Here is a 13,166-nt window from a genome sequence, read left to right on the forward strand (position 1 = left end):
TCACTGGCTCAAAAAAGTAGGAATATGATTTTACTTGAACAGACTTTTAGAGTTGCTAATCAGAGACATCAATAGAAAGTAGAAACTTTATTTGGGTTTAAAATATAGCTGAAGGAAGAAAATGCCTTTATTTTCTTTATACCCCCCCCCTTTTTTTTTTAATTAGTAACTTTAGAGCAGCTTTGTCCAATAGACCTTTCTGCAATGAGGAAATGTTCATTCCTATGCTATCCAGTATAGAAGTTATTAATAGCTGTATTTGGCTGTTGAACATTTGAATGTAGAACCATTTTAAATTCTATTAAGCTTTAATCAAATTAGCCACCTGTGGCTACTGTATTGGACAATGTACTCTAATGGCACATCATAATTACTCTTACCTAAAAGTAATTCAATAAAATGTTTATATTACAAACGCCATAGAGGCAATAACTAGGTTTCCAATCCTGAGTTTACATGTAAAAAATCAGATGGTAGAGACTCTTAACATAACTGTTAGAATAACACAATAAAAGTCCTTCCATGGAAACTGCTTCATTAGTTTCCTTGGGTTCCTGTATGCTTTGGGGAAAGGAGGAAGAGATGTTTATTGTCATTTGCTTTTTCTTCTTTCCCATGTATGTGCCATAGCCAAGGTACATTTTCAGGATGTTTAAGGATTTTAGCTAGTGATATATACTATAATTGCAATGAGTAAAGGTTGGGACATTTTGTAGCCACAGATAATTTTAGGTGAAATTCTAATCTGAATTAGGGGATATTGGAAACAAAAAAAGCAGTTTGATTACTCTGGCTCCTGTAACTATTTAGGGGAGTATCTTCTCCTTTCCTTGCAACCTGAATAGCAACTATGCTTACAATATCAACCAATATCATATTTAAGGTTTAGAAAAAGTTAAATAGGGTCATTTAATATTAATGAACTTAAGAGATTGCCCAAGCCCATGATTATCTATTTTACAGATGAAGAAACCAGAGCCAGAGTTTTAATAGCTTCACCAAGGTCTGACAGTGTTTTGGGGATATTGATTTCACTGACTTAAAAATACAGCAGTTAAACAGGATGTGTGTGTGTGTGTGTGTGTGTGTGTGTGTGCATATATATACAGGCGTATGTATATGTGTGTGTATATGTATGTATATATATAGGTGTATATATATATATATATATACGCATAGGTGTGTGTGTATATTTGGAAACATGTAGACAACAGTTTTATTATAAAGAGTTTATTACAAAAATCACATCTTTTGACCCATATGGACACATGGCTACCTTTCCAGGTTGGGTAGCTCTGTCTCCTAATATCAAAGAGTTCCACTCTGTGGAGAGCTTGTATTGTTGTGTGTTTATTTTTGATGCCAGTATATTATTTGGAAATTAAAGTATGCCTCTGTGTAAAGTTGTCTTTTGCTAAAATGGAAAATATAAGCTTTTTAATTTTACAAAAGTTTGAATTTCCAAATCTTGTATTTAACACCAAGCAGGAATTTGTAGAATTCATACTAATTGGAAGATGTTTTCTAAAAGAATAGATTTTGGAAGAATAACTATAGGCTTAAGTGTATTATTAGATTTGCTAAATGTTATTAGCTCTGTGATTTTTATATCTTGTTTTTACACCTACTTAGGTGGGTTAAGGTAGTTAATTGTTGGCTTATGATTACCCTCCCGAGCAACTCCAAAACAAGCTAAGGTTATTGCTACTGCTGTGTTCACTGTTCGAGTTACTTCTTCTGGTGTCTTCCCCAGAGATGGGTTTACTTCCATTATATCTAGTCCTGAAAGTAGCCCTACAATAACAAAACAAAACAAAACAAAACATGAATAATTAATTTATAAAAATTGTTATTTTAAAATCAGCATTACCCAACTTCAAAAGTTACCCAGTAGTAAAGAGGTAGTGCCCAACAATTCTTTAGTTATTGCATCATGTGATGGGCATTCTGGAAAGTGTCAAATAGGGCCTGGTTTTCAGATCAGGGAGCATAAACACATACTAGCCAAGTGTACACTTACTTCTTTATTGCCTCAGGTTTTTACCTACCTGTCTTGTAAATTTCTTCTGTGATGTACAGACCTTCTCTGTAGGACAGACCTCCCATGACAGGTGTGCCAGTAGCAGGTGTGAGAGCAGGGTCCAGTCCATCAACATCAAAACTCAGATGAATTGGCCTTTTCTTTCTTTTAAGAAGTAGGAAAGGATTTCATTTAAAGTTGCTGGTTTAATATTTATTAGAAAACTACAGTTCTTATTCTGCTCTACAAAAAGTAACAACCCAAAGGTTTCATGATTTTATTTAAAGACTTCATTGATAACATATCAGTTAGTATCATTAGCAGGTCTTTATGTCACGCACACACAGGCACACAAGTGCATCATACCTTCCCAGTAGATAGCTGAGTGTTTCTTCCATCACCTTGCCAATTCCCAGCTTATCCACTTCAGTCATTGAAAAGTATTTAATACCCAGAGTTTTCAAAATGTAGCTATCAAAGAAGAGATATTAAGATAATCTACAATTAATAAAGCTGACTCAATTCCCTCCTCTTTCATGGTTAAAAAAAAATCATGTGGTAAAGTGTGTATAAAATATTTAAGTTCTGTGACCTGCATGCATATAGTTTTATTTGATTTTTAACAGCAAGTCAAGATATAAATTGCCTGAATACATACATGTGTGTACAAATTTATATGGAAACATGTATATATGTGTATATATGTGGCTTGCTCTTTAAAACAATTTTTACTTCGGGGAATAAAACATCTAGCACACACACACAAAATAAAGACAAATCACATCAAGGAATAAACTTACTGTTCCCCTGGGTCCACGTCTCTCAAGCCAATATACACAATATCCTTGGCAGATATGCAGGGAGTCACCCAGGAGAATCCTGGTACATCAGGGATCTAAAGTGGCAATGTTTCCATTTAGTTAAATGTGTTTCTCTCGAGTAGACCCTACAGGTAACGTTAAGGGCAGTTGTTGGATTGCATGTATCTTAATGTTTAGCATATAAACTTAGAGGAAATTATTTTTAAGATAATTAAAGGGAATGCCAGCCTTGCCGTGTGGCTCAGATGAACCCTGAACACAGCATTTCCCTGTTCTGTGCCCCAAGTCTGCTAGGTCCTGCTTTCTCAAGACTCTAAAGAAATGAGTGTCCTTTCTTTGCTTTGGTAGCTTTCTTCTCTTTCTCAGTAAAGATTAAGTCCTCTGGATTAAATCTAGAGTGGCTGAGGGGAATGTTGGACAAACCCTTTGTTGCTCTTCATATCGTAATATGATGACAGATACCCACTTTGTCCTGGATCCAAGCTTGGATGTTAACTTGACATTTTGCAAATTTATAAACACATGTATTGGTCCTCAGTTAAAAAAAAAATTGTTACTTCTGAGCATTTAACAGTAGGAGGTTTGAATCCTCTTGAATCATCATTTGGACAAGTATTATCAATAAAGATATTGATACACTACAACATATCAATAAAAATTGTGAGCCACATGTTAAATCTCAATCTACAATTGTAAATCTTCTGGAAAAGAAGGTGCTTCTCACAGTCAGTGTGAAATCATAAATTAGTGTAATCTGCATTAAAATCTTTTTCTGAAAAGGGTCTATGATGTACAGGGGAACACTTCATAAGCAGGAGAGCCTGTGTGACGTGTGGTGGGAAGAGGTAGGAACCAGGAGACTGAGTTCTGGTCCTTGCTTCACCATATGCTTGACATGTGACCTCTCTGAACCTCTTCTAACTTGTTTATAAAGGATTCTTCCCTGCCCCACCTATGAAAAGGGGTAGTTTAAGAATTCAGAGAGTGGGTATATAGTTGGTCTTCTGCATCTGAATTCCACCAAACAGGAATTGAAAATGTAGGTAAGCCTATGATGGTTCAGATTGTACTGAACATGTACAGACTTTTCTTTCATTATCACCTAAACAAAACAGTATAACATCTACTTATATAACATTTATATTGTATTAGGTATGTTAAGTAATCTAGAGCTGATTTAAAATAGATGGGATATGTGCATAGGTTATATGCAAACACTATGCCATTTTGTTTAAGGGACTTGAGCATTCAAAGGTTTTGGTATCTGCTAGGGGTCCTGGAACCAATGCCCCATAGATACAGAAAGACAATTGTCTATGGAGTCAGTTTGCAAACTATCAAGTAAGGTGAAAGTGGAGAGCCTTTCCCCTGTTATCAACCAATCTTTTGCTTGTTTGCTTAGAGAAAATGGTTTTGCAATTATACCAAGTATAAGATGGTTTAAGATGCTTCCTACTTGCCAAGACTATTCTTTTGTAACAGAGTACCAACCAGTCTTTTACCTTTCCTTTCAGTTCCTTTAGGAGGAAAGACACAGGTTGTCCATGCAAGTTCCCAGTTGTGGTTGTCAGTGGAGTGTTGATATCTGTGTGAGCATCCACCCAGATGACTCCGAGGTCAGGGTGGACCCTGGCATGGCCAGAGATGCTTCCAATTGCCAAACTTTGGAAGAAAAGAAAGTTTGTGTGAACATTAAGTTTTCAATGTAATTTCATACACGCATCATATCCTTAGCTCACTTACTCTGCCGGCTAGGTTTTAAGTGCAAGTAGCTATTTCTTATAGATTTTACATTAGAGATGCCAATTAAACAATTATGACAATAGAGAAGGTATTACTTATACTTAATACTTACTAACAAGTTAAAGTTAAACTGCTGTCATTACTAAAATGTTTTTAAATCATCTTGTAATAAAATTGCATTATACAGCTTAGCCAAAAAAAATAAATAAATATTCATCAAAACAGTAACCACATGAGATTCCTTAGCATGAGGTGCTGTTCAATTCTTAGAGTTAAATCTGACTCCTTTTCTGAACTCTCCTCTCTTGGAAGATACTTAATTCTCTGAAGTGAATTATGACAAAGTCAATTTTTCTTAAAACTCAGCTCCTTCATAATTGGAAACCATCACTCAATTCTTTCATCCACTAGTCTGGTTCTCTCACTCTATTTCATGCTCAGAGCCTCTCCTCGCTTCTGCTACTCATTTGATGTCCCACTCTTGACCGAGTTCAGGACCATCAAAGTTCATCCCAAGTACTCCAAACTCCAAACATTTTGTCAGAATGGAAGATCTAAGTGGTGTCTTGTACAAAAGTTAAAAGATTTTGATTCACTATACAATGCCTGGAATTCTCCCACTTGTGAGCATTTAAGTATCATTCAGAGAATCCAGAAGTTATCAGATTCTCAAAGCGAGAGCAATCGCGCCTGATGTCCAGGTTGAGGTTTATTTTTTTAGCTTCCTGACTCTGGGCCACTTGTTGCTCTTAAAACTTCCACTTACAAATTTTTCCACTTAAAAAAAGAAAGTGAGCCCCATTCTCTCAATTATGTCTTTGTTAGAGAAGCCCTGGTTAACGATTGGGCTTTACAACAGGAAGTTGAGGGTTGTGAATTCATTGACTCTCTCATCAAAAGTCCAAGAATGTGTCTACTTTTGAAGTCATCAGACCTATTCTGGTAATAGCATCCTTGAGAGCAAACATTTAAAAAGCTCCATGCACAAAAATAATTTTCATACATTATAATAGTGAAAATTTGAAATCAATCTTCCAACACTATGGATATATATGGTGATATAATTGCTTGCTGAAAAATTATACATCAATAAAGAATGATACTTGTGATATTTCTGTGCATACTACGAAGAAACAAGGAAATTTGTATAGTAGATTAAGAACAGAAGATACAACAAACACAATTTTATTGCTAAATGAAATCATCATGTATAAGGGGAAAAGATATCATGAAGGAAGCATATCGGATTTTCAATTCTGATCGAATTGGCTGTTAAAGAAGTATTATTACCACTGTTTGTGTGTGTGAAGAAGTAGTATTACCACTGTGTGTGTATGCATGTACATGTGCACTTTCAAAAACAACCTATATTTTTATAAGTAAAAGTATACATATTTATATACTTCTATGAAAGTATAAAAAAATTACTTTTACAATGAAAAGCTCATTCTTTTAAAAATTTTTAACCTAAACGAATTATATGTATTATAAGTAATCAAGAAAAAATTAGCTGACCACAAGTGTTCCCTTATTTAGAATTAGAAGCCTGTGCTATGTGGCTAAAATCCACTCATATCTATTTCCTGTGAGACTTTGCAAGTTTGGCTAAGTCTATGTTTCTATAATAAAGTAGTAACCTCTACAAAATTGTTTTTAAGGCAGAAAATAGAGTCTCAAATATCGGTCAGTGGTTTTGCCGCCTGTGCCCGACTCCCAGGGGGACAGCCACTGCACAAGACCTGTGGTCTCCACCCAGCACCAGGCTGACTCTGGCGTTCTTCTGCACCTCTGCCACCACACCTGCCAGTTGCTCGTTGGCTTTTCCCACAGACTTTGGATTCTTCACAATTTGAAAGGGAATGTCGCTAGGGACATCGGCAAAGGGCAGGTCCCCATAGTCTTTCACATCACACTCTGCAATTAAAAGTTTCCAGTTACTAAATAAAAACAGATTGCAAATCAGTTTTGTAAGTTCACAAATGTATGAAATAAGTCAATTTTTGAATGTGTAAGCAAAGTCCTAAAAGATAGTGAATGTGGTGAAGGTGGAAATCATGTACATTTTTGCCTGACATTGTCCTGTTAGCACCACCACCTCCCCCTGGCACCAGCTGTATACCCAGCCCTCAATGAGCACTTCTTGAAGCAATCCAGTTAGAGCAGACACTAAAAGAACAGTAAGAGCTTTCTGGTTTGGACCTAGAAGGAGGCATTACTGTCTTTACCTCTGTCCCTGTTGCTCTCTGCTTCTGGACTTTCTACCTTACTATAAGAAGCATACTTTGTTTTTGTAATCAAGAAGCAGTTAAAGCACCCCAAAGAGAATACATTTTCTAAATTTTCTAAATTTTCTGACTCTGTGTTAATGATTATTCAGATTGAGGTTTTTTTTTTTCTTTCAGGAATCTTGTCTTTTGATCATTTGCCATTCTGAAAATTCACACTTAACGACTTTTTCCACTTAATAAAGAAAGTTGAGCCCCAGTCTCTCAGTGGTAGCTCTGTTACAGAGGTCCTGGTAACAGTGGCTTTAAAGGAGGAAACTGAGGTTTCCAATCCAAACTGTCACCTACTGAAGCTGCTCAGCTTTATCCTCGGTCCTCTGTACCTGGCTCCTGATGGTGCTGTCAGAATCAAATATGTGCTTAGCCCTGAATCTCAAGCTTCAGCAACTTCAGTCACTTTTTTTAGTGGGAAAAAATTGTAGGTAACCCAAAGTCCCTGAGGATCTGAATGTGCCTCCTAAAACTAGAAAGCTTCCTGTAAAACTGTAAGCAGGGATCAGTTCATCCATTTTCATTGTATTTATTACATCCAGGTGTTAGTGATTCAGTAACACTTCAAGAGGTACCGTTTGAGAGAAGATGTGACCAAATTATGCTTGTTAACCAAGATCATTTACCCAAGCTTTCTATTCTCACCTCCTTCCTTCCTTCTTTTCTTCCTTCCTTCCTTCATAGCTTTATGTGCTTTAATTCTTACTCACTAAAATTCACTTATTTTTAATTGTACAGGCTGATGAGTTTTGGATCTATCTATGATCTATAACCACCACCACAGTCAATATATAGAACATTTCCATTCCTTTATTCCTGCCCCCACCCCCAGAAATTGCTGATTTACTTTCTTTTGCTCTACTTTTGTCTTTCTAGAATTTCATATCAATATAATCATACAGTATCTGGTCTTTTGTGTCTGGCCTCTTTCACATGACATGCTGTTTTCTGAGATGTACCAACTTTGCTGTCTGTCATTGGTCTGATGCTTCATATAAATAAGGATCATCTCACTGGGTGGATGGACCACTTTTATCCATCTGCCAGGCGATGGCCTTTTGTCATTTCCATTTTGGGATTGTTGTAAACATTCCTGCTACACATTGAAGTACAAGTGTTTGTGAGGAAGTACATTTTTGCTTCTCTTGGGCAAATATGTAGAACTGCTGGGTCAAAAGGTAAATGTATGTTTATTTAAGAAACTGTCCAACTGCTTTCCAAAGTGGCTGTATCGTTTTGCATTCCTAGCAGAAATAAATGAAGCTTCCAGTTGTTCCATGACATCACTAACATTTCATCAGGGTTTTTAAAATGTAAAGATAACATATACTTAAGCCTATACTTGAGAAAACATATAATTTTGCATTTGTATACTTACACATACAAATGTGTGTGTGCACACATACCCACTAAGTGAACACTTGGTGCTGCTATTACTACTATTACTGTTTCATTTTATTTCCTTTCACAAATAGGGATCCTCATCTCGTAGAGTCTCTTGGTTTTCATTTAATTTCCCCAGCTCCCATAGCGTCCTCCCCAAACCCAGTTCTTGCCACAAAGGTTCTTTTGTATAGCACTTTGACTGGGAAGGCAAAATATCTGAGTGAGAAGTTCCACCAACAATGCTTACTGAGCACTCTTCCCAAGTCCTGCTTCTCTGGTACTACGTGGCTGTAAAGGTGCGTGGTTCCTGCTGCTGTTGTGTGATATAAACATCCTTCGAAACACATTCTGTTTTCTCAGGAGTCTGTTATTTCACTGGGGAGGAGATGGGGAAGATCATCTTTCAACTTAAAAGTTACCTTGTTCTTTAAGTTTCTCCAGCAGACCAGCATTTCTCAATACTGTAGGGCCTTTTTCCACCCCACCTCGTGGCTGAACAATTAAAAAATAAAGCACTTCAGTCATGATCATGAGCACCCAATGCCCACATAACTTTTAATTATTTGAATCTTATCTGTTTTTGAGCTCCTATAGAGCCAGGAACTTGAATCCTCTCATTTAATCTTCACATCGAGGTAGTCTGAATTACCCCAGAGCTAGATAGGAGGACCCAGAATCACATCACGAAGATTATGAGGTTTTCCTGCTGGATCACAGATAATGAGTGGCAGAGCCTCCATTCATATCCTGGTCTCAAGATTCCAATGTCTGCAACCCCTCTTCCCATCACATCATGTTGTCCACACAGTGCAAAGCACTCTGATAGATGGAGACAGACTAACAAAAAGAAAAGCCTCCTGTTTTTGAGTCACTCATAAACCAATAGAAAATGTGGATGCTTAATCCCAATTACACAGGTGGTTGCTTCAACACAGATACTGGATGTCATAGTAACAAAAACGCAATACTCCTATCTCTGCCAGAGGCAGGATGGGTCAGTAATGGCTCCATGAACAGGTGATCTTTGAACCAAGTCTTGCAACATAAGTAGGTGGTCAGGAAAACATGACAGGGGAATAGTTTGGGCAAAGCCATCAGGAGAGAAAGAACATGGACCTGCCTGCATGCAGGTCCCCATAGCAGTACCTAGAGACTTTGCGGGTGGTAAACGCAGGCAAGGGAGAAATCTCCACCTGGGAGCTGAAATCATAAAGACCAGCCCAGAAATTTCAAGTTCTGACCTGTCTAAACAGTCATAAGGAAAACACCCTTGCTGATGCCACACCTGGAAGTTTGACAGTCCCCTCTTTTCCAGCAAGTCCGTCTTAGGTCTCTACCGAGAGAGGTCCAAAGAAATCATTCTTTCCTGTATCCTTCTGGTTTTAATTTCCAAGAGGACTTTTAGATACATCAAGTTATTTCTTTTTGTCAGATGAGAAGATGTACCGAAAGAGACATGTGTTTATTCCTAGGATTGGGGTTGTGGCCCCAATGTAAGCAAATATTTCTTCCTCAAATGACAGATGGCCTGTCCTGGGTGCCAGGCAAATACTCAATGTCAAATTCCTGTCCCTGGACACACTCTTCCTGACACATTTTGCTCCTTTATTTCAATCGTTTTTAAATTTTTTTGTATTTTATTTTTGATTGACATATAGTATTTGCATATATTAACAAGGTACAGGATGATGTCTTGATTCCTGTGTACATTGGGTAGTGATCAACTCCAGGTAATTAGCATATCCATCACCTTCAACTTTTATCATTTCACTAGAAAGAGCACATTTAAAATCTCTTCTATTTTGAGATACGTAGTGCATTACTGTTTTCTACACTTACCCTGCTGTGCCTTAGAGTACAGGAAGTTTTTCCTCCTGACTAACGCAACATGGTACCACCTGCAACCTGTACCCCCTGACCAATTCCTCCCCATCTATCCATCAAGGAGATGGAATTTCTCCCTCTCTAACTCCCAGTAAGGTGCTCCTTGGTTGGTGTTCTGTCTTTAGTTTCATGTTTCTGTCTCTCCTCCCGTGCTCAATTTCAGTCTAAACTTCTTTTACATTTGTAGCCCTACATATTGTCGTGTAGGTTTGACAAACAGTAGATGGTCAAAATGAACAAAACTGCCTGGCCTTTTTCCCCCTTTCCCTTTCCAACATTAGAACAAATTTCATCTACCCCTTAGTTGATGCTGTATTTGTTGTAAGGCTGTCATTAAACTTCTCAGAGTGACATCTTCTAGCCCTTGTTTTTATGTGTTTGCTTCAAGCTGCTTCTCATGATTGGTCTCTGCCTCTTGCTTGGTTTATCTGTCTGCTTTGGAAACTGCTTTCTCAGTTCTGCTGCCTTTTTAAACGGAACCTAGTCCCTAACTGACCACAAGTATCAGATCTGCTATGGAGTTTAGCTCTCTTAAGAGACATCAGTGCAGGTCAGGGGCACAGGATTTGAAATCAAGCAGCCCTGTCTGGAATCACATAGTCAACGCTGTGTGACCTTGAACACATTACCACATACCTCTGAATCTTAGTTAACTGCAAGATAAAAATATTACCTACCTCATTGCTTCCTCACTGCCTTGCAAGGGGTGAAGCAGGAAAGGGACATCGTTCTCACACGTCACCCTCTGTCATCTGCCCTCTAGTCTTCCTGTCTGTCAACTTTTATCCCTTTTAACTAGGGGAGTACAGCTTCCCATTCTTGTGGTTGTACATCAGGTAGAATTTCTCCCCCTCCTTTTTTACCTATATGTTGGTAACCCACCCTCTCCACCTCTCAGTTGTATGGCTTAGTTTAGAAAAATCTCTCTCCATCCTCTGTTGTATGGCTTAGTATAGAGAAATCTCTCTCCATCCTTACAACCATGAGATAGTAAGTTTCATGTTTTAATGGGAGGAGAGCTGTGGGGGAAGAAGAATTACTGAGAATAGAAAATGCATCCAGTGACCCTTTAACACACTGTCCCCCAGAGGGGACATCGTTGTCCCCAGAGGGGCTATCATCACCAGGGTTAGGCTTCTGCAGAGTCTCCAGGGCCAGAACATGTTTGGTCTCCTTCCCTCCCTCCTTTCCTTCCTTCCTTCCATTTACTTCCCTTCTTCCCTTCCCTTTTTTTTTAAATGTGCTTTTGCTCTTTTTAGTCATACATGACAGTAGAGTGTATTTTGACATATTATACATCCATGGAGTACAGCTTCCCATTCTTGTGGTTGTACATCAGGTGGAATTTCTCCCCCTCCCTTTTTTTTTCTTTCAGTCCTTGCTGTTACAAACTGTTTGAAGAATAGGTGAGCATAGTGTGGATTTTAAAAGACACCCGTGCCAGCAGGATGTCCCTGTACTCTGGGAGGCCTCTTTGGAGGGTTTCCAGGGCAAAGGAAGCAGTGTTTACAGAGAGTCCAAATGCAGTTTGGGCCTCCAACCTCTGACCTTTCCCAGTTTGTTTTGCAGTAAAAAGTCAGAGTGCACATCAAGACTTCAAAATTAAAACAGGTGACATTCTTCCTAAATTTTTAGAAACTGGGAGAAAGAGTCCATTAAAAAAACAAAAAACAAAAAAACAACCTTTGGAATTTCAAATCACATATTGTCCTATTTGGTTTGATTTTTTAAGTTTCCTCTTTAAGCCCAGACCACGCTGAAGTCTAGGAAGACGTCTTGTCATCTCATTATAATTACCAAGATGAATGTGTCCAGACAGGGAAAAAGGACCGTCAATTTAAATGTGGCTGATGTGTGTTGGTTCACAGTTAGACGGCTGTCAAGACAATCTGGAAGTTTCATAAACCCTTAGTCCTGACGGTGTTGCCAACTTACAGTATTTTTTTTTTTTCCACTCAGAGAGATACATGAGAGAGTCTACCAGCCCATGAACTAACAGTTTCAAAGAATCATTTAACAATAAGATAATAGGAATTATTGACAAAGTCGCATAAAACAATAACTTTTAGTTTATCCAAATTAAAACAAATCTGAAGATCACCACTGATTAAATTTTTCTAGGCATGAATTGCATAATCAAACAAATGAGTCTTTTTAAATTCCCCTCTCCTTCTGTATACTCAAGAGACATCACAAACACCAAAAGCAACAAAAGCTAAAGGAGACTCTGCACTGCAGAAATAGTCCATTTCATTACAACTAAAATATTTTTGGTTCAACACCAGTAAATATGTAAACATTCAGTGTCAAGCAACATTGACTCTGACCGAGATTGGGAGCCACAAGAGTAAGTGGGTTTGAGACCATAATTATGCAATGTCTCGAAATGGTGAGAGGATTTTAGAAGGTGCTGTCCTTGCCCAGATTGTGCAGGAAAATGTAACTAACTGGAAAGTGACACCTTACATTTTTTAAAGTCCCAAATTTCCAGTAAAGTGCAGTTATTCAAAGTCAGGCCTTGTACTCACCTGTCCCTTTGAGAAAGGGGCTCCGATCACCCCTATGGATTTTGACTTGGAGTTCATGGTACTTGACATGTCACCTTGCAGCGCCAGTATTCTCCAGTCAGTAGTTGCCACCCTCTGCAACCCTTGAAGACAAAGGGCACATCTTTTTTGCCACTTATAATTGGGTTGAATGTGTTTACCTTTATTCTAATGAGGACACCTGGCTCCACCTACTGAGCAGAAAGACAGAGTCAACAGAAAGTCTCATACATTGTTCAAACCAGGAATAACCCTAATTGTTCTGAGATCAGGTCTCTAATTAAGTGAGCATTATTCAAGTTCCTTGTTCTTGCCTTTGTTAAAAAGTCAGCCGGATGACATTAATCTTTCTTTAGGCAATTGACAAATACGTGTGGTTTCATAATTGTGTGAGTAACTATGTCTATGACTGGACAAACCTGTAATGGCACCCCCTCCTCCACCAAAGAATCTTAATTAAGCTTCTCCAGGGACCCTCACCATAGTTGTT

General features: G+C 38.1%; 1 protein-coding gene across 1 annotated transcript; it reads right to left on the minus strand.

The window, feature by feature from the left end:
- Positions 1-72: 72 nt before the first annotated feature.
- Arg1 (arginase 1) lies at positions 73-12,812 on the minus strand. The gene is made up of 8 exons (XM_047557440.1): positions 12,659-12,812; positions 8,666-8,738; positions 6,324-6,498; positions 4,344-4,503; positions 2,821-2,915; positions 2,387-2,491; positions 2,049-2,185; positions 73-1,794 (listed from the first exon to the last, which is right to left on the minus strand). The coding sequence occupies exons 1-8, from the start codon at positions 12,725-12,727 to the stop codon at positions 1,625-1,627; spliced, it is 984 nt and encodes a 327-aa protein (XP_047413396.1). The 5' UTR covers positions 12,728-12,812; the 3' UTR covers positions 73-1,624.
- Between the last annotated feature and the right edge of the window lie 354 nt (positions 12,813-13,166).

Source organism: Sciurus carolinensis, chromosome 7, assembly GCF_902686445.1.
Source record: "Sciurus carolinensis chromosome 7, mSciCar1.2, whole genome shotgun sequence".
Taxonomy (NCBI): Eukaryota; Metazoa; Chordata; class Mammalia; order Rodentia; family Sciuridae; genus Sciurus; species Sciurus carolinensis.